The following is a 21396-nucleotide window of genomic DNA, read 5'->3' on the forward strand; positions in this document are numbered from 1 at the left end:
TATCTAAGGCGTGGGAGACCCAACTCTGAGGGCATCCTGCGCACGGCCATGGTTGATAAAACCGCGGTGAACCAACGAGAAGGCAGCAATACCCACCGAGGCCTAGATCTCACGCCCACGAAAGGGGAGGGAATACGAGGAAGAGCAGGACAAACGAAATGTTGTGTACGATCATGTACTTCACGTTGGTATCCGAGTTGATCATATGGCCGATGGAGGTCGCCTTCATTGCGACGAGCTTGTGCTTCTCTCGGTAGAAGTGGTAGGCAAAATAGAGAAGCTCCACGCTGACGCAGCAGGTGACGGGGGAGAGGATGGAGAGGAGGTCGGTGGAGATCACGATTCTACTTGCGACGCACAAAGTCAATCTACCCGACGAGAATTCCGGCCAGGTGGCCAAAGAAAGAGGAAATGGGAACGATCAGCTTCATCACGACGAGAAGCACGAACGGATACAAATTGATGCGAATCCTACGCATCAACAACCCTGTGCAAGTCGACGGGAAAGGGAGAAGCTTGAATTCGTAAGTGGGAAAGCACATTCCGTAGAGATTCACGGGACACTGGGTATCTCCTTTCAAGATAATCGTCGTCATTAGAGCGAACAGCACGCAAGAATAACCCAGTCCCCAGACGGATTTTCCATGTTCGAGGTTCATCTTGTCTGCCAGCCAGACAAGAAAGAGATGCACGGCTTGGGTCATAACCACCAGCCAGAGATTGATGCTAAAAATGATCGCGATGTGGCAAGCAGCTACAAGAAAAAGCGAGACGATCCCCAGATGATTTCGAGAGGAACCAGACCGATCAAACTACTCAAATTCAGTCCAACATGCAATAAATCCAAGTGGCTAAAAGATGCTGTGATGACACGCCACACCTCGCCTTTCTCCATCACTGAACTGTAGCTCACTGCCACTTCCGTGGCATCCACGTTCTTATCCCACAGCCAGAAAAAGATAAGTGCAATTACCACAGTGAACAAGGAAATCATCGGAGCGTTCGTGACGTGGTAGACGATTTGATTTTTCGAGTAAACTAAATAGTAAAAACAAAAACAACAACAAAAAGCACTTACAAACGGGAGCTGCTGTATATCGGCTCGGAAACAGCACTGTGTATTTCGAAAATGTTACATTACACGTAACAGATTCAGAATTAGAATTAGAAGACAGAGCAGCTAGATTATACAACTCTTCCCAAGCATACCGTTATCATCATTCAACAAACTATCCACTAAGCCATTTCCTGCTATCCAAATTTGATTTGTCTTTCTATCTCTTTTCAAAGAGTAGGCAGAGTCCGAAAATTGCAACGGCCTTCGACTGAACATTCTATAGTTGTCATAAACAACGCGCTTGCTCGTCGTGATAACAGGCTGTAACACACTCACACTCCTTTTCGACATTTCTCCATTTATACTGCATCGAATGAAATAACAATATCAATACGAGTAATAAATACCGTTCAAATCGTTCCTACTACAGCCATCAAGACGAATGCGTTCCACGTTCGACAAATTCCCATAAACAATGAAAGGCAACACAACACAAGCAAAGAGACACAAAAATACAAGGGGACGCACGACTTTCATCGCAAAAATATACCCCACCTGGGACTCGAACTCAGAATCTTCTGCTTAGGAGGCAGATGCCTTATCCATTAGGCCAGTGGAGTCATCATAAAATGTTGATAGTATTTACACATATCCCCAACTATTCGTTCTCTTTTCCATAAACCTTTTCACATCAGATTGAATTTGATTTGTACCAACTCTGTAGATAGTACTCTTCTTTTTTGGCACAACAAGGAGTACGGAATGGATGGTTCTTACGATCTTCATAGTGCTTGGATTCCTGTGTTTTTATCCATACAGGTGATCAAATAATGAGAGGGCTAGAAAGAGTTGTAAATCATTTGCCTAGAAATAGGTATACGAGTTAGTTTATCGAAATAACAATACATACTCCCTACAGATTGTAGAATCTACTTATAGAGTGTATCAGCATTGTAATACGGGTTGTTCCTGAAGTGAGAACAACTACCTCTTTACAATATGTGCTATTTTGCATTTGCAACTCAATATCCTCGGGGTAGACAATTGTGTGATTATACTACCAAACATTACCAAGTGTGTGAAGCAAATTCAGATAATACATCCTCGTTATTTATTTGATAATGTTTTTTCAGTCTTCCAAAGAAAATGAAATCCACTACAGACTTTCCAAAGTCTGCAAATAGATGCTATTAAAGCTACAATGAGGTCGCATCGATTTCACACTTTACCACCACTAACAACAACAACAACATGCGCTTCTTCACCAATAGAAGCACATCACTGAGTCAAGGAGGAAAATGTATTCATCAAACAGAACAAAATGCTACGTATCGCTGGACCCATTCATCCATATTTCGGTTGCTCTCCAAATACTGCAATGTAGCTGTGGCCAAATCAAGATTCATCATATCGCAAATAGTCACCAGGTTGTCCTGGTCCTGCTTACTCAGCAGCACCATCTGATAATTGGGACTACAGGTGATTAATCCACCCCTAAAAGCTCTATACTCTTTTGGATGTGGCAAGTCAGGTGATCGCTCGAGATAACTCTCAAACAAATCGGTGTTTTCCCTGAATATCTACTCTCACACGGAATATAAAAACGAACTCTGTACAATTTGTTGTCCATGCTCTGCAGTTTACTGAAGAAAAGGGAGTGGAGAGAGCGGTTGCCTCTCAAATCGCATAGAGCAGACGTATAAAGGCCTCCCTGGATACAGCGCTCAGCATATTCCCTATCGGTTTCTTGTCTGGTTTCAAACACCGGAGTCGCCTTGGGGATGATCGGGGTTGAGGATCTCTTAAAAGAATGGGCCAATGAAGGGTTAAAAGATCCATTGCACATTCCATTATAAATATTAGGCTGGGCTATCTCGACGGACTTTGTCTTAACGTAGCACATGAGAGAGCTCGATTCATCAGCCTCATATTTGCTTGGGGTCTCATTTTCCCCAATCAAGATTCCTTCGTAAAACTATGTTATATTTAGGAATGGTTACTACTAGATAAACGTCTGCGCTCCCTAATCCAGTGTAGTCACAAATAACCTGAGTCAGATATTCACCCTATATAACAGCATCCAAATAGCGCCTACAGACTTCTCGTGCCCCTCAGGAATCGTTAAACTTTGAAAAGGAGGATAGAAAGAGACTTCCATAATAAAATAATCTAACTTCGCATAACGGAAAAGTCTGTAACAAACAATTCCCTTATTACACATCACATCCATCTACTAATTCACGGGTGCCTCCAGCTTGAACGCGGGCAGCTTCTTATAGCAGGCCTTGCAATAGGGCTTGTCATCTCTCTCGAACTGCTCTCCCTGCGCGATGGAGTGTCCGCACTGCACGCACACGAAGCACAGTTTATGGTAGGACTGTCCGTGGAAGGTGACCATCTCGGCAGGGTACACCGTCTTTCCGCAGGTGGCGCACTTCACCACCGTGGGTTTGAACAGATCGCGCATCGCCTCCGCGTTCTTGCTCAGCACCGGCGTGTGGCGCTCGTTCTCCTCCACGCGGTACGAGCCCTTCGCGCTGTACTCCGCCTTGTTCGGACGGGTGCCGTACAGCTGCTCGTAGCACTTCGGGCACAGCGGCTTGTTATTGTGGTCGCAGTAGTCGCCGCCGCCGATGATGTTGCCGCAGTTCAGGCACTTGAAGCAAAGTTTGTGGTACACTTCGCCCAGAGCGGTGAAGCGCTCAGTGAACATGACTGGCTTGTGGCAGGTGGGACAGATAGGATTTTCGCTTGTGGTGTCCAGAACCACACGCTCCACCTCGCCCTGGCGGTTGTAGGTCATCTTACCACCAATGAAATAGGGACCCTCAAACTCTTCCACCGATGCAGAGTATCTTCCCACACTGAGGATACACATGCACACCTTCTTGAAGTTCTTCAGCTCGTACAGATCGTTCACACAGAACAAATCCATCTCGGGGCAGCCGATGCTTCGGGCAAAGGAAATGAAAGCGCTAACGTTCTCGCGCTCCAAAAATACAGCACCGTGATTGATCTGAGATTCAAAAAAGAAGCGTAAACTTACCTTACGAACACTTCCAGGACGAATAATGTTGGCAAGTCTGCAAATAACCTCTCCGTTGCGGAGAGCGTTCTGGAATTCTTCCTCGTCGTCAGGGAACTGCTCTCCCATAACCTCCTGCATCCAATCACGAGTGACCTACGCCTCAGGAATGCTCAAAAGAGACTACAATCCAATGGTCAGACATTGATCCACAAAAAATACAAAAACGATAGAGAATAATGTACTTTTCACGTTGATTACTTAACGTATCAAATCATGTCGGCGCACCTATGTATGACGTACATGTTTGTTTTATCATCCGCAACTAACAGGCTGCGGATACTGCCGTTGGAAAGAAAGGGGTCTGAACGTGTTTCACACAAACAGCGAGCTAAACTAACAGATCATCTTCTTTATACTTGAATACATTGACCCCTCCGAGAGATAGCGGGGATGCATCGCATCTCTCAAATACTCTCTGGTTTTCCCTGTGTTTCCGTGTCTTTTGCCTGCCTTGTAGCGCTTCAGCTACGAGATCAACTTCACCTCCCAAACCGAAACCTTTCCAGTTCCCGTAAACTCAAAGCGCTTCACTACACTTCGTTTCGATTTTAATCCAGTTCCAAAATCACGAGCAAACTACCTGTTACGTTCCTTCTCGCTTCTAGTACCATCGAGTTGCCAAGTACAGACGATATGGAAGGAAGCAAGGGTGAGAAGCTACGAGCCGAAGCAACCGTAGATCTCAGCAAGCTAAATCTTAACACATATTTCCATGCTATACAAACCGAGAGAATTCATTGATGAACAAGAATACGCCTATTCGAGGCAAAAGGAAACAAAATTCTGACTAATCACTTGAACAAAACAGCAGGTTGTACTAAGATGGGTATTGTCTGTGGGAAATACAAAGAGGGGGTTAATTGTGCCAATTGTCTATGACCAGGAATCAACAATTGAAAAGTGGAATGAAACACGGGAATCAGATGTGTGTACTTCTTTCTGTTATGCTAACAAGCAATGATTGTGCAAGCTGAGCACAAAAGCGAGCATTGAATGGTTGTTTAGTGATTTGGGATTATCGATTCATGAATAGGAGGATATCAATCAGCAGGAAATACCACTTTTCGCTATCTCTGCTACCTGCCTACCAGTCTGTCTGCCTGCCTGCCTGCCTGCCTGCCTGCCTGCCTGCCTGCCTGCCTGCCTGCCTGCCTGCCTGCCTGCCTGCCTGCCTGCCTGCCTGCCTGCCTGCCTGCCTGCCTGCCTGCCTGCCTGCCCACCCTTCATCGTTCTGTCAGGAGTAAAACAAACAATCCACTGGGTCAGAGCATTCACATACGGCGCGATTTCCTCTTCGCTCAATTCGCGGAACGGCAAATCCACTCCCACCACGGCTACCGAGCAGTTTTCCTTTGTCATTTTCTGCATCACACTCCCTTTCTTCGCTTCCCTACCGAATCGCCCTGCACGCAGCCCTTCAACGCATCCAGCACGATGCTAATCAGCTCGTCGAGCGTCACTGCTCTTCACTCCATTCCATTCCATTCATACAATCATCGCTCACCGTCACCACGTTCGTTTCTTCGTTCAAAAAACGTCGAGACAGAGCTGTCTTCGCGCTCTGACTGCGAGAACCGATCGCACACGCACTGTATTCGAGGTACTCGCCAGAGGGAGATGTATGGAAGAGATGAGGACCTTTGGACTAGAAAGAAATCAACGAAAGAATAAAAGAAAAACGTCCACACCGCCGATCAACAAACCAACACCGTAAGGACGACGTTCGTATGTGAGAGTACAGAAATGCTCTTCTAGACATCAGAAAAAAAGTATTTTTAAAAAATCACTCTCTGCTACTTGACGAACCAGCATCTCCATAGGCATCTTTCGGCCGTAAACGTACTCGTGGTCCATGCATTCTGTTCTCATATATCTAATGGTGGTTGTAATCTAGGGTGAAATACTTTGATAGTGCTCTAGCATCTGCAGTTAAACCGGACATTGCGATTCCCATGTGTGTATCGATTTCTACAATCTTTCGTTGGTATGAAGCAAGCTCGTTTGGTCGTCTACATGCTTATCTCACTCCAGAAGAGCGTACCTGCGGAAAGCACCAAGAACGACATATTTATTCGTACGAATGCCGCAGCATGCACTCCCTTGCTTCTCGGCTTCCATCGCATATTTTACCTACACTCTTAGATAGAAGTAGAGTCTTTGACTTGATGTAGTTTTCCTTCGGGAGACCAAACCGTGACATCCGTATCGTATTTATTCCCGTGCATTGAGAACAAGTGATCGAAATTATGAGAAGAAATATGGGACAAACTCTCTGTTTTAGGTTTTTCAAGGATTGATGATGGAATATGAAAGCAAGAAGTATGTATCTGCTCACAATTGGAAGGAAGATCCGTTTCAGAATAGGTTGCCAACTTTGCGAAGAGTTGGAGTTGAAATTATCCCAAATCCATGTTGAAAACAATCGTTATCTATAAATTAGTATTATTATTATTATTATTATTAGTAGTAGTAGTAGTAGAGTAGTAGTAGCAGTAATATCACTGCTATCATTAGTCTACTTCCTATTCACTCCATCTCCTAACAAACAACACAACACAACGCAACACAAGTTTCATGTACACCTTATACGCCTTTCTCCCTCCTCACTTCACCATCTCCAGGATTCCCTTTTCATACTACACACCTCACTCTCTCTCCTTATCCTCACATTCTCATAACTGCTCGTCTTCATGTACTCCGCAGCCAACCCCAGCAGCTTCATCCGCTTGTCTCCCTGCAGCATCGCCACCAATCGATCGTACTCCTCCGCCGTAATCTACTCTCCACACTCTCTCCCTCTCCCACCTTGCCGACGATCATCAGTTGCTCGAAGCTGGACATCAGCAGCGACGTGTACACCTTCATCAGCGGCGAGTTCTCCGCCACCTTCACTCCCTGCTTCGACTCCTCGCTCAGACTCTCGTACACTCCCGGCAGAATCTCCTTCAGCTCCTCCGGGGTCGGTCGCTGCAGCAGTCTGCGTCAAATCCCGCGGGAATCCCTACTTCTGCTCCACCGAGGACTTCTTGAACTGCATGTCCAGCTTCTTCTCGGTGGGCTGCAAACTCGCAGCCATCTGGTCTATCGCTGAGTCCGTTTCCACGTTTCTACGTCCCATCATCTTGCCCTGCTCCATCAGAACGCTCTCATCGGGACGGTCGGACAGCGATCGATTCAGCTGCAGTGAAGGAAGAGCGGAACTAAAAACCTGGTCTTTCTTCATGTTGCGCTCTAACGAAGCGACGTTCGCGCGAATCGACGGGGCGATCGAGGGATTCACTGCGCGTCACACTCCGAGCCAGGAGATACTCTGAATACCCGCCTCGACGAGCGTGTTCATGTCCGAGCGCTCTTTCAGACCGCGGTTCACGGCGTCTTTTTTCATGTTATGCTCCAGTTCCACCATTCGGCTGGCCAGAACGCTCGAGTCGGAGTTGCGGAGGATTCCACGCTCCTCAAGGGCGGATGGATCGCTGCGGTGATCCAGCTCGCGATGAAGCTGAGCGATAAAAAACAGGAATAAGGGAAAGATACGGAATCCTTCTTCATCTCCTTTTCAACAGACTTCACACGAGACGCCAAGGAAGGAGCAACCGAGGTACCTATGGATTGTGGGTCGAAAGGCACGGATTACTGATAAAGCCCTTTGACTCCATCTCTTCCACAGAGTGGCGCTTCTCCAATTCTGCGTGTACCTACAAAATTAAATCAGATTTCGCAAGATCCATACAGAATCCTTCTTCATCTCTCTTTCAAGGTCATGTGCCTTGGCTTGCAACGCGGGAGCAATCACGGGTGCTGGAACATGAAACAAGAATATCGCGCTCACCAGGACGCTCCTCAGGTTTCAGAGAAGATTCAAGTTTAGCAACACGCTGTTCCACTGTCTACAATAGATTCCAACAGAAAAACAGCACTTCTGACATACAAAAGATAGAAAATAAACAATAATGAGGAGGATATGAACGTTAAATTAGTGCGCACCAATTTGGGAGAAATCAAATCCATGAAGTAATGTGTAACGAAACAGGCCGCCCCGGGAATAGGTTGATGTGCTCTACGTAAATGATTCTTTTATATAGTTTTTTGAAGAATAAAACGAATACCAGTGGGTGCAAAGTCTAATTTTAGGAATACACTAATTATTTCTTGATATCTTGTTGTCTGTGAACTAAATTCTTTGATATTGCCACTATCTGCATAATGTTCAATTGGTTTAAGCCAAAGGTTGATCTTTCTCTGAAACGAATGAAGTGCTTGTTTGACAAAAGTTCTATTTTGTAGGGAGTTGCACAAGGAGATTATTCGTCTTCATGATGTTCCCGGAATTGCTGCAGACAACGAACTTACTGAGGTCTTACGAGAACTTGCTGAAATTATGATCCACGGAGAAAAGAAGAGCGATTCGTATTTTGAGTAGGTTCCTAGGGAATATTGGGCAAGCACTCATCTTGAATGTAGATTTTTCTTAGAGGAAAACATAATGCAAGATATCATTAGCATTATCAAGCAAAACCGAAGTAACAAAATCAAGATCCAGATCATACAAACAATTTCCATCCTCATTCAGAACATCAAAAACCGAACCTCTTTATGTAAACTTCGTAGTCCTACGATATTGTCTAGTTTTCATCTTGTCAAACAACCACATCAACGATTTGATCACTACACCCTTGGATTTCTTGGATGAAGATGTCGTGTCTCAGTATATTTCGTTTTTGAAACTTCTCTCCATGAATCTCACTCCAGATACTGTACAATTCTTCTATAATTATGTTTGTTCTTTGTGTATTTGTCTCTCCATTTAGACAAAATCGGCTGATTCTTTCCCCCTATTCTCTATCTGTAGCAAGTTCTATGACCATCCCGAGCCCATGGTTCGAATTGCTGTTCGAACCATCACATTGAATTGTTTGAAAGGTAAAAAAAAACAACGTGATGTTCACTGTAGTGAACGACAAGAACATCGTGAAGTACATGAGCCAGCCCAGCACATTGAAGTACTTCAAGAAGCTGGTCTACTACGTGATTTCGTTAGTGGTAACCATGAACAGCATGGTGGAATCGAAGTAACTCATTGGCAATGGGGTTGATTTGTAGCAGCTTTGCTCGTGTTGGAGAAATTAGCAACAACATCATCGACCAACTCTTATTCCTGCAGGATGTGCTCAATATTCAGGTGCCTTGCGTGAACGACTATTTGAAGGACGTTCTAGTGAAGGAGTTTTTCACTCGCTACTGCTACGAAGTGATTCAGCCTGACTGCAATATGGTAAAAATGAAAAAGAGAAAACTGAGCCGTAGCCGTTGATTCAGCTCCGAACGTCGTTGTTTCTGCTCAGCAGCGTGTTGAACGCCATGAAAGAAATATCCTTTGCATTGGAGTGGAGTCAACACATATTCGTTCCTTCACTTCACCCTGATCTCCAGAAAGATCTTCTCTCCATGCTCTTCCCTGAAACGGACCATGAGAATGAGATTTATCATCCTGGAAGGCAGGATAGTACCCATACAATCTCCCGTCGCATGTCAATGTAGTTTTTTACTTGGTTCGTGTAATCAATCGTAGAATCAATCTTTCTCCCGCTCCACGTGGTGTGCATTCGGAAAGCATTGCGTTGATTACCGTTATTGTAAGGTTATCAGAGACGAATCAGTGGTAGTCAACTCCCTCGCCCAGTCCTTCAACTTCCCCAAGATCACCCCAAGAAGAGAATGAAAAGATTGCAGGTGAGGACTTCAAAGCGTCGGAGGAGACAAAAGAAGAAGCTGAAAAAGAATCGAAACCAGAAGAAGCTGAAAAAGAATCGAAACCAGAAGAAGCTGAAAAAGAATCGAAACCAGAAGAAGCTGAAAAAGAATCGAAACCAGAAGAAGCTGAAAAAGAATCGAAACCAGAAGAAGCTGAAAAAGAATCGAAACCAGAAGCAGTTCGGATAGAAGGGCAATCAAAATCCATACAAGGTGAAGCCCAAAGAATTGTAGCCGAGAGAAAATCGGACACTGCAATTTCCCCTATAATGAATGAAATTGTTTGGGTATCTTCCGAATCAGAGGATGAAGACCATGTTTTGGTGGTGGAATCCGACAAGGATGACAAGGATTCCGCTTCTCATCTTGTCCACCATAAGCACAATCTTAGTTACGATGTTTCTTCAGCTACGCCTACTATCCACCATCAATCCTCTCTCTCTGAAGACCTTTCATCTCATACTCTTGTAGAGCCTTCAAGGTCTTCTGAACCTTCCAATACCGCCACTTTTTCATTCAGTTGTCAGCTCCTTCATTGTCTCGATGTACCCGATGTATCGATGATTCTCATCTCTCCTATTGTAGGACGTGCAGCGTCTTCAAGTGGTGCTTGCTCTCATGTCGGCCTTCCATCAGAGCGTTTATAACGGACTCACCGCTTTAGCTCAGCGCGAAGTACTGCAAGTCCAAGCTGCACACAACCCAGATGACGAACTACACGAGATCGATTCGCCCTCTGTGAGCGGTTATTTCCTTTGTAACGAGTCTTACGCTCCACTTGTGTACTCGGCACTCTGCAAAGTGCTTCAAGGAGAACAGCTGCGAGTTGTCACAGCTCAAACCTGCGTCTATGTGCTTCGCTACATTCTTACGAACCGAATCTACGGCGAAACGCTTCCTTACTCCTTCATTGAAGAGTTCGCTGTGATGTTTCGCTTCATTCTATCTTCCATCTAGTCTGAAAGAACGCGCAGCTCGTTCCCTCGAATGCCTCCGATCGATCAAAGCGTATCTCGCCAACACAGAAGACCTGGTGTATTCCTTCCTGATCGCCTGCTCTCAGACCGATCAAACGACTGGAACCGGCGCAGCTTTCATGGCCAACTTCGATTTCCGCGGCATTCTAGAAAACGTATCAAACACAAGCCACGGTTATTGCTAGACTGTGGGGCTTCTACCGATGGAGAGCGTTACAAACACCAAGTCCGTGTCGGTTCCTCCCATTTATCGTTACGAAGAGCCAAAGAACTCGGATATTTCGCAGTTCTTTGCCACTTTCTCGCTTCAACTTCGCATCTATCTGCTTCTCCGTGCGTTTTTCTTCTATGTAATTCGCAAACAACTCGTGGTTCTCCCTCCATCGGCGTTCCATCCGGTCGTATTCTCTCCAGCCGATGAGAATACGCTCTCTCCCGTTCCGATCGGCGAGACGGCCGAAGTGAGCTCGGTGATTCCTGCACAATACGCAGCAGCGGCATCTGCCGTTTCTGGCATCGCGGTTGACGAATCGGGAATCGATCTGGAACTGCAGAAAGCAGTGAACGCACCGTCGATTCACGTCTCACAGCAAGTAGAGATCACGCGAGTGAATCGGTACCATTTCCAGAAATCGCTTCATTCATTTTTAGGTATTTGTCCTGCAACATCCTCGGATTGGATGGATCACAGCCCAAAAACAATGGAACCATGTATCTGGCGATCGGTCGTTCACACTTTTCGTTGCTAGAAATGGTGCGAGGGAGCATGAAGGACGCCGTGGTTCGTTTGGTGTTCAGTTTGCACGAATTGGTGGACATCTGCATCGAGAACAACACGCGGAAAGTGCTCAGTGTGATCGTGCAAACCGATAAAAAGCTGGAGAACTGCGAAGTCATGGTGGGCTATTTACTGCAAAACCGTCCTGGAAGAACTGTCTATAAGCTTTTGTTGCAGTTTACGACGGCGCAGACGTGTCTCGAGGCCGAAAGATGCATTATGGTGGCACGGAGTAAAGATTTGGAGAAGCGAGATCGCGATGTAAACAAAGCGGAATCGATTGATTGATTGTAGATCGAAGCCCTACTCACACATAACGCGAATCTCCAGGTTGCTCAGTCCAATACTACGAAACCTTCAGCCAACGAGTAGCCTGTGTCTTCCCCTCGTTTTTTCTCTGAGCCATCATCACTCGAAGATGTCTTTGTCGCTGTGTGAAGCTGTTTGTTTTCAAGGAAACAATCGAATGAAAAAGGAAAATGACTAATCTCTCTTCAAATGCTGCATCTTCGCTCTGATTTGCCTCATTCGCTCATCCAGATCTCGTTGCTCGATTCCCTCCGTCTTTCGCTCCTTGATTCGATTGTCGAGAATCTCACGAATCGATTCAGGAATCACGATCGACGGGCTTCTCTCCTCGCTACGTATTGAAACAGATCGCTGCGTGTTCAGCATCACTCTGGGCGAAACAAGGCATAAGCACAGAGTGATTTGCGACTGTAATGAGCTTGGGAACTTGGTCTGCAACTCTTTCATTTCATTGTACACTTTTTCGGATAAACGGGGAGTTCGGGACTGTTCGCCTATTCGGGATTTGATCCGTTTAATCATATTTTCGAGAAGCAGCGTAAATTGCGGGACCCGAAAGTTCTCTCGCATGGAGTACGAGTAGAGAATCAGGGCATACAACACAAAGAGCGGATTGCAATTCTTCACGATCCTACTCATCAAAAGAAACCAAAACAACCACAGAACCAAGATTCGCTGATAGCTCAGCACTCGGTTTTTCGATACTTCGTCCATCTTTGACCCGTCGCTAAAAATCCCTTCGCAGCACATCGATAGCACACACACAATACAATCCACACTCATTCCTGCTGGAATCTATCCTCAACAAGCCGTATAAGAGCATTACTTCCTGAATCACACAGTTCGGGGAAAAAATCGCCAGCATTAAATTGCAACACGACTGCAGAAAATCGCTGTAATACTCGCTAATGTCCAGCTTTGCTATACCTCGCACGATCTTTGTTATCAGAACAACCCAGAAATTCGTTTTCCCCGCAACAGCGTTCAGATCTTCCTTCGATATTTCGATTTTGGAAGGACTTCGAAATCCGGAATCCTACATCACATCAAATAGCAAAGAGAAACGGGGCAAAACAGCTCTGTTAACGCATCAATCATTCCATGCAAATCGCTAATTTGCTCTCGATACGTAACTGCAAGTTCTGTCGTTCCATTATGGAAAAACAAAGACGAATGACGCAATGAAGAAATGAATTCGTTGGTGAACTGCGACGATTTGAGGGAAAACGAGGACAGCACACGCGATTGCATGTTCAGCGGTTCTTCATTTTCATGAAGCAATAAATCGTCGCTTTTTATCGGGATGGAGAACGACAATCGCAAATCATTCACGTTCTCCATGGCAGGAAGCGGCTGCCGCTTTGGAGATTCAAACGCACCCTCGGAAGAATTGAGGGACACTCCGCTGTCATCGGGCACCACGTTTTCTGTAGGAAATTGATCAACTTCGGTCATCGTGTCGATGTCCATAGGGGCTTCGTCGTGCATTTCACCCAGATAATCGTCGTTCATTCCTTCTGGGACATCGTTCGCTCTGCGGAAGACCACTTGAGAGTTTCGGCTCTTCATGTTATCGAGTGTCCTCCGCGGAATGGGCTTCGGAATGGACGAAACCACATTGAATTTGGGCAGTGGCTTCCCATCCGGTCCAAGTTTTGGTTTGGTTAACAAGCGAACTCCCGGTCTGCGGGCCATCGATTCGATTCGAGCGGCTCGCTCGTCGCTTTTCTCGACCAAGGAGTTGTTCTCTGCGTTTCCGAACGAACTCTCGGTCATCCTCGCGTCGATCGGAGGCTCGTCTTGTATTGGATGCAGATCGAACGTGTCAATGAACGATCGCAGTTGCGCCTCGTCTGTGGGCTTTCGGCTTCCGATATGAGCGCGAACAACATCCGCGCCACAGCGATGAATTAATGTCTCCAGCACGGCGGACGCGTTCGATCGGGTTTCTTTGGATTTGTCGAGAAGCGCGTCGAGCACCGAGGAAAGAATCGGCTGGAACTGCCGAGGCTCGCCGAGAGAGAGATACGGACGGATCCACGCGAGGATTTCTTGCCGACCTCGTGGTGATTTAAACGCGATGGGGAGGTGAGGAAGCAGGGCGTTGAAGATGGCGGGCTGCGGAACGGCGTCGTGGACGAGCCAGGCAGTTAGCGTGGCGAATCTACTCGAAACAAGGCGAAGGAAGGTACACTGCATCGACCACGCTGCTCTTCGAATCGCCCGATAAACGCAGCAAATCAGGAATCAGCACAGCGGTATATCGCTGCACTTCTGTGCCCAGACACTTCGCCAATTGCCCAATGCATTGGACCACTTTGGTGCGCAGATTCAGATTCGATTCGCCCAGTCGGACTTTCAACACGCCCGACAGTTCTGCGATCACAGGAGTGTTCAGAATGCGCTCCTTCTGTGTCAGCAGAGCAGTTAGCGACAGCACAGCGGCCTGTCGGACCTTCCAGCTGTCCTTCTCTTTGGTGTTGCGAAGATCGCGGAGAATGGAAGTCAGCTAGCTTCAACGAAAGGCAGAAATCCAAACCTCGTTGGTGATGTCCGCTGGCTCCAGCAAATCGGATAAAGTCACGGGAGTGGCGGGAGTAGCGGGGGGCTCCGCAGGGGTTTCACCGGGGGTTTCCAGCGGAAGGTTGCGAGACATGACAGAAGGCGCGGCTTTGTAGCGACTAGCGAGCGTGGGATCGAATCTGCGTGGAAAAGAGCTTCGAAAGGCTACACGACCTCCTGTAGATCTTCTCGAATTTTCTTCAGCTGAATGCTCGGAAGGTCGAAATGATCCACCAAAGAGAGAATCGGGTTCCCGAGCTACGATGCAGACTCGAATCGTCGACTACCTGATGGAACATCTCGCTTAACACAGCGATGGAGGCCTTCTTTACGTCCGGAGATGAACTTTGAAGCGCAGTCGGCTTCTGCAAGTAGGAAACGATCGCCTTCATGTTGAGATTGGGAACTCCGAAATCCTCCACCACCGACAAAATCCACTGGAGAACAGCCTTCTGCTGCATGGGTTTCTTATTGCCCTCCATTCCAGACATGACCTTGTCCAGAATCACATCGGGTCCTATTTTCTCGCAAAGAAGGGAAAGGATTTCAAATACATCCTTGCTCACAGCCTTTTCTTGGATCTATGCGTCATTCCTTCGCAATGCAACGACTTTGTTCATTAGACAGGGAATTAAGGAGCTCCCACAACGTGGACCGACTCCAATATTCGATATTACCCAGATGAGACACTCCAATCCAGCGCGAAGAATGTTTACATTGGAGGCAGAGCAATTATTCGTAAAGATAAGAGCGTAGCATACAACAGCTTCAGAGTAATTTGATGCGATGGAATGGTCTCTTTTAACAACATCGAGAAACGACTGAAACGCAGAGACCTTATCCTGCCACTTGGTCGCTGAGTTGATCGTGTCGAGTGTAGTGTCAAATCCGGAAATCGCATTTGTCAACTATTACTGACAACCATCACAGATTCTTACAGCATCTATCGTATTTTCTTTTGTATAAGATATAGCTCCATCTCTACACGGAATTCTCGGGATCCTCCTCTTTGGTATCGAACTCACTAGTTGTAATGAATAGACGCGTATCAAATTACCATCTGAATTTGGCTGCGTAGGAGTCGCGTTTTCACTTGGTTTTGGTGTTGAACTACGAGATTCTTGTGCTCCTGATAGTTTAGACATTCGCTCAGCAAATCGAGCAGGAGGTCCTCGTCTTGGACGATTTGGGGTATCTGATGAAAAATCAAACTCCATCCAGATTTGAAAGTGACAAAAGGAGGGGATTCAACATCTCAAATTCAGCAAAGCAGGAGAGTATCTCTCTGTCAACGGTTGACTACATCAACAAACACAACTATTGAAAGCACCTCTTAGAATACTTAACAAGGTTTTTGAAGTATCCCCTCCACTCTGCTCTTTTATAGAACGATTTATTTGACAAAGACTTCCAGTAGGGCTTGCAGAATACGCACGAATCCGTTCCAAACACCATCCTCTTGGTATACGGAATTAACCCACCCACAAAAGGCATCGAGAAATTCAAATCCTCCAATATCTCCTTGAATCTACGCTCATCACGTCCGCTTAGCCCTACGCTAATGCTACTCCCGCCGTACACATCGCGAAGATGAACGCGGTGACGACAGACGATTTGTTCGACGTCCAGAAAATCAACCCATAAACCGAGAAAAAGAAGAGGAAGATCGAAAGCGTGACAGACAGTCCCTCCAACATGTACATGTCCATGTTTCTAGAAGAGAAAAAGCGGTAGATCACTCTGCCTCCCCTGCTCGCTCCCTAGAGAATCAACGGGCAACAAGATAAAAAAAACTTCCTCGTAGATCCGGGGCTTCGTGATGATGATGTAGGGAATGCAGGACAGACATAAAAAGACGATGATCTGCAGTGGAAACGGGGAAAAAGGAGTACCATGCAGATGCGAAGGTAGCTGCCCTTCCAATTGAGAAAGTGGAAAAAGCCATGGCCGGGAAGAAAGAGCAGAGAAAAGAGGAAAATACAGATCGAGATGACGATCAGGGTACTGTTGATATAGGAAGATGGAATTGGAACTGGAATCTAGCTGGTAATCATCACTCTCTTCAAGGTTACTTCCACAGGGAATTTGTCTGTCAGCCAGTACGCCAAATCCCCAGCAGTAATCTCAGAAGTATGAGGAGTTCCAATTATCGTGCTCTGTTTATTTTCTGAAGTAGGTAACAGCACGGCTCTGACGTGAGGAATATAGTTAATATTGTTCTGTACATTAGATGAACACAAAAAAGCAACTGTAACGAAAACGTCGCGTGCGTCCTCAATTCGTGCTATTGCAAACAAGATTTTTGTGTTATTTGATAATGGAGAGGAATAGTATGCCTTATGCACTTCCGCAAAGTATTCTTCTACTGATTCACAAGCCTGGCAACTGTATCTACGAATAACCTAGAGCAAACAATAATACCGTTTTAATGCCGTTGAGAAAAGGGTCAGAACCACATAATCCTTGCTTTTGGCAAATAGAAGACCGTCATTCGATTCTGATACCATCAAAACATTCTTTCGCATATCAAATTCATTGTTCTAGTACTTTTACTACACTCAAATAACACAACTACCTTCCGTGATACAATCCTCTTTCCATACACATTGCTTATTAACAAAATTAATACGATTACCTTTAGAAATCTCATTTTGATCGATTTCAATTCATTTCATACATTTTCGGAATTCCAATTTTACTTCACATTTCAAAATATGATCAACTTAACACTCATTCGAAATATCATATCGAGTTTATTTACATTAATCTATATAAACACATATTGTTTTTTGTAAGTATGAGTTTGAAGTATAACAAATAGATATGGTTTGTTTTGTATGTTACGTGGAGAAGGGAGTCCATTTCGCATATCCAAAGAGGTAAATCGTAAAACTGGAGTGTGAACTAGGTAACTCACATATTTCATCCCCGTTTCTATGTAACAGAAGACTCAAAACCTGTACGAACTGGTCATACAATGTATTTTGTAAATCATCGTTCGTTTGCTGACTACTTTGTTGATTGTTTCTTAACCGGCGGTTCGAGCTATTTATCGCGATTGGCAATAATATTATTTGCTCCTGGTCCTAGTTATTGTGGATATCTATTGAATTTCGTATGGTTTTTCTTTAAACGTCGTGGAATGGATCGTAAATGGTTCACTCGCTTTACAGCTTCGAAATGGCATGTTCGGTAACTGATTTTGAACGTTTCTTTAACTTTAGATACAACAACGGATGTATTGCTTATCCTGAAGGTCGAATATTGAAAGAAAGTAGAAAGTCCCAACTTCGTACAGGAGTGATGGAAGTTGCATACAATTTGAACTGTCCTTGTCAGATAATAATAAAACGTGGAACAGAAAACATAATAAATCAAGACAACTTCGAATTACTGGAAAATGTGCCTGTAACGGTGTGTGTATCGGAGGTTTTGATTCCTCACGACTATAAATCGAAAGAAGAATGGTTTAATAAAGTAGGTGATGTATGGGATAAAACGAATGAAAGTTTGGAGAGGTGTAAAATTGGTAAAGAGATAATCGCTCCACTTCCTGGAGTGAATACTGATTTATGTATTGATGAGAAGATATCTGAGAATGCAATCGTGTATTCTGTTTCGGTGATAATTGGTTTAGTTGCTTTATGTTATGCATTGTATCATATGTAAACATATATGTTTGTTGATATGTTTGTTATAGATATATGAATGTTATATGTAATAATGTGAATATCGTTTATAAAGGTATATTTGATTCCTGTTAACAATAACAATCGAAATGAAATTGAAATTGAAATTGAAAATGATTCGATTGTATACAGACTTTGAATTGGAATGAGTGAAAATAAACAATGATGGAGTTAAACGATGTTAACTTATTCTTTGTTGGGTGTTTGATCGTTCTCGGAAGGTTTGGTTTCAGCAGGAACAGAACTTGCAGCTCCACTTTGTTCTTCTGATGAAGCAACAACTTTCGGCGCTTCTTCCGTTGTTTGAGGAGCAACAACTCCTTCCTCAACCGACTTTTCGACCTTCATTTCAGGCAGCTCAATCGACTTCGATTCGTCTTTATAAATTGACTTTTTACCAATGATTTTAGCATTTGGCCAAGTACTCACATATCCCATGATGCACAGACCAATGAACGCAAAAATAGACGAGAAATAATAGATAGCTTCTTTGTTGTATGGATAGATCGCAGATAGCACTAAAGGAGAAATGATGAGGGAAGACGAATAACACAGGTTATTCCAAGAAAGAACGGTTCCTTGATACTCTGGATTAACGGTGGTCTATATGTTATACCTACCTCTATAATATCTATTTACTGTGAGAATTGACGCAGAAGTAGGACTAGCAAAGCAGAAACCAAGCCATAAAATAAAAGAGGCTGTGATATTTCCATACACATTGTTGATTGCTCCCATTAAAATATACGATACAAACTGGATCGTCATTCCGATAGATGCCATGTTTGGAATACTCAAGCGCTTTGCAATCGAAGGATACGCAAAGGCCTGAAGCATGAACGTAAATACACTCTGAAGAACGACGATGGTACTATATTTCACTCATCGAAAGCACAATTTACGAATAAGCAATCGAGCTCACACCCCACTTATCGGTAACATAAATTCCGTATCGAGAATCAAAAGCATTAAGTGTCCACCTAATGCAAAATTCGAAAGTGAAGCACAGAGCCATCGTGGAAGTGAATTTCACTCTAGATTTTGGTCTCGGTTGCTCTTCCTTTCTCTCCTGCTCTTGCTGTTCATCGGCTTTGACTTCAACTACGGCTGCAGTTTCTGCGTCTCCTTTATTTACTTTACTACCTTCCATCTCATTCTGCTTTGCTTTCTTTGCCTTCAGTTCTTTCTCTTTCAGAATTTTAGGATTTGACTCTTTCAAAAAGATCAGCGCTACGATCATAGCAATTCCCGATACAACTCCAGCAACATACATCGGGAAGTGGTTGTTTATTTGAGCCAATATACCACCAATTGCAGGTCCGATAATAAAAGCGAAGGAAATACAAGCATCTAAACGAGATAAATATTTGTTTCGGTCTTCTGCTACTGTTACATCAGCAACAACTCTAAATTTCATAATATTGTCATTCGTTTACGCTTGAACCAAAATTTGAGATCCTGCAAATAATCCGGTGAATGCTCGCCAGAATATGAGAGGCCACATTGTATTCGACATTCCTTGAAACAGAGAACCTATATCCTTATATTGTCCTACTATTTCTACCAAAGCACGACCCAAACAATGACAACAACAAAAATGGTCTTCTTCCAAAAGAATCGCTACCAGGACCCATGATCAATAAACCTAAACTATATATATCTATGATTGTAATATACTAATGAGTTGCATGACAGAATACGCACTAAATAGCAAACCTTCTTGCATTGAAGTGGAATTGAGCTCCTTGACAAGATAAGGAAGAATAGGCACGATGATTGCATAGTTCATCATATCAAGAAAGACGGTGATGAATGCTAATACTAAAATAGTCTTTTCTCTATTGGTAATTGCCATAGTATTGATTCAATTCTAATAGTAGACTCCTAATATTAGGTATATGAAATCAAATTTCGTAGAATTAGAAGAAATCGTCTTTCTATAAAAACAATTATGTATATGACAATAATGGGTGACCATAATTTTTATATCCCCTATTTATAATATCATAGACCCTTATCTGTTTAGTGGTTTACTTTAAGGTAAACGTACAACACAAGATGTCTGCAAACGTTTCTGCCATTTGTTTTGTTTTTAGACATTTCGACAATATTGAACAGGAGATTTGGATATCTTTTGTCTTTACCAAAACAACGAGCCCTAAGGAATATATTTCCAACAAATTCAATTCTTCTTAATATTGGTATTCCACTTATTTCAAACCGTTTATGAATGTATATATGAATTAGATAAGTGATATCTTTGATAAGTGTATTTTTGATTGTTTACTGTACGCAGACCACCTATATGTTTCAATTATTAGTTAAATTCTAATGTTTGCGATGAGTGATTATCTCACTAGTGTCAGAATTGGAAGGAAGTATTCATATTCATTTCTATGTCACGTCATAAATACAGTATTATACATGAGATATGAAATTTCATTTGCGTGGTTAATTGTGTTTCTTTGAGTGCATATATTGTGTATTTATATGAAATTATATTAATCAAACGGTAGTTAAGGAACTTGCTTATAACTTGTGCTAGTTTGACGGAGAATACAAACCAACTTCAGAAAATACAAGAATATGTATAATAATGTTGATTACTACTACTAATAAGCATATATTACCACAACGTTCGTGTCTTTTTACTAGGACTCAGGCCATGTCACATTTTTAATGTCATATTTTCTATTTCGACGGCATATACTTATAGTTGATTCTGTTTCTAATTGTTTTGGTGAATTGTATAGCGGTTTTTGGAACTTTTGCCAAATAGAAATAGGATAATAATATTAATATAGTAGTGTTTGATATGATTACAATTATATGTAGTTAGTTTATGGATACGTATCTTGACAGTTAAAGATAGTTCCTTTCTCTCTGAAAATGGAGCATTTATTATTCAGTTGGACTGATAATAATAATAATAGAGCAAATCTCGTGGAAAGACTCTATAGAGGCGAAAGTTACGAAGAGTTCCTTGAAGCGAATATCAATATCATCTATTCTTATACAGACGAATATGGACCTTATGGAAACTGTGTAATGATTGATAAGAATGAAAATGTGTACAATTGTGAGTTTTCCAAAGGAGTTATGAATGGATGCATGATTATTACTAAATATGATGAACTGATTGGAGTTTATTATATGGAGAATGGTAGAATCATAAGTGAAACCGA

General features: G+C 43.6%; 7 protein-coding genes; 1 reads left to right on the plus strand and 6 right to left on the minus strand.

Moving 5' to 3' along the window:
• Window positions 1–3: 3 nt before the first annotated feature.
• Window positions 4–1408, minus strand: GSBLH_T00006807001 (Peptidase S54; the record flags this gene model as incomplete). Its single annotated transcript, XM_013043329.1, is given in 7 exon segments — window positions 4–102; window positions 137–344; window positions 373–471; window positions 487–754; window positions 817–1038; window positions 1079–1180; window positions 1210–1408. 7 exon segments carry the CDS (start codon window positions 1406–1408, stop codon window positions 4–6), a joined length of 1197 nt encoding a protein of 398 aa, XP_012898783.1.
• Window positions 1409–2364: 956 nt separating this feature from the next.
• Window positions 2365–4223, minus strand: GSBLH_T00004438001 (uncharacterized protein; the record flags this gene model as incomplete). The annotated part of the gene is made up of 6 exons (XM_013043330.1): window positions 2365–2530; window positions 2567–2637; window positions 2667–3032; window positions 3061–3123; window positions 3153–3266; window positions 3300–4223. The coding sequence occupies 6 exons, from the start codon at window positions 4221–4223 to the stop codon at window positions 2365–2367; spliced, it is 1704 nt and encodes a 567-aa protein (XP_012898784.1).
• Window positions 4224–5189: 966 nt separating this feature from the next.
• On the minus strand, window positions 5190–6390 carry GSBLH_T00004439001 (uncharacterized protein; the record flags this gene model as incomplete). XM_013043331.1 has 8 exons in its annotated part: window positions 6308–6390; window positions 6187–6275; window positions 6050–6154; window positions 5933–6018; window positions 5826–5896; window positions 5637–5790; window positions 5540–5604; window positions 5190–5507 (listed from the first exon to the last, which is right to left on the minus strand). Exons 1-8 carry the CDS (start codon window positions 6368–6370, stop codon window positions 5190–5192), a joined length of 951 nt encoding a protein of 316 aa, XP_012898785.1. The 5' UTR covers window positions 6371–6390.
• A 307-nt stretch (window positions 6391–6697) lies between these two features.
• GSBLH_T00004440001 (uncharacterized protein) lies at window positions 6698–8153 on the minus strand (the record flags this gene model as incomplete). XM_013043332.1 has 9 exons in its annotated part: window positions 6698–7226; window positions 7257–7323; window positions 7354–7424; window positions 7455–7644; window positions 7680–7747; window positions 7780–7840; window positions 7876–7943; window positions 7975–8032; window positions 8070–8153. The coding sequence occupies 9 exons, from the start codon at window positions 8151–8153 to the stop codon at window positions 7147–7149; spliced, it is 747 nt and encodes a 248-aa protein (XP_012898786.1). The 3' UTR covers window positions 6698–7146.
• Window positions 8154–8523: 370 nt separating this feature from the next.
• On the plus strand, window positions 8524–9456 carry GSBLH_T00004441001 (uncharacterized protein; the record flags this gene model as incomplete). The annotated part of the gene is made up of 6 exons (XM_013043333.1): window positions 8524–8561; window positions 8607–8740; window positions 8772–8920; window positions 8954–9065; window positions 9097–9214; window positions 9246–9456. 6 exons carry the CDS (start codon window positions 8524–8526, stop codon window positions 9454–9456), a joined length of 762 nt encoding a protein of 253 aa, XP_012898787.1.
• A 3545-nt stretch (window positions 9457–13001) lies between these two features.
• Window positions 13002–15142, minus strand: GSBLH_T00006808001 (uncharacterized protein; the record flags this gene model as incomplete). The annotated part of the gene is made up of 6 exons (XM_013043334.1): window positions 13002–14124; window positions 14153–14469; window positions 14500–14662; window positions 14692–14780; window positions 14810–15103; window positions 15134–15142. The coding sequence occupies 6 exons, from the start codon at window positions 15140–15142 to the stop codon at window positions 13002–13004; spliced, it is 1995 nt and encodes a 664-aa protein (XP_012898788.1).
• A 3235-nt stretch (window positions 15143–18377) lies between these two features.
• On the minus strand, window positions 18378–18649 carry GSBLH_T00004442001 (uncharacterized protein; the record flags this gene model as incomplete). XM_013043335.1 has 1 exon in its annotated part: window positions 18378–18649. One exon carries the CDS (start codon window positions 18647–18649, stop codon window positions 18398–18400), a length of 252 nt encoding a protein of 83 aa, XP_012898789.1. The 3' UTR covers window positions 18378–18397.
• Between the last annotated feature and the right edge of the window lie 2747 nt (window positions 18650–21396).

This window comes from Blastocystis hominis (assembly GCF_000151665.1).
Source record: "Blastocystis hominis, Singapore isolate B (sub-type 7) whole genome shotgun sequence assembly, scaffold_7".
Taxonomy (NCBI): Eukaryota; class Bigyra; order Opalinata; family Blastocystidae; genus Blastocystis; species Blastocystis hominis.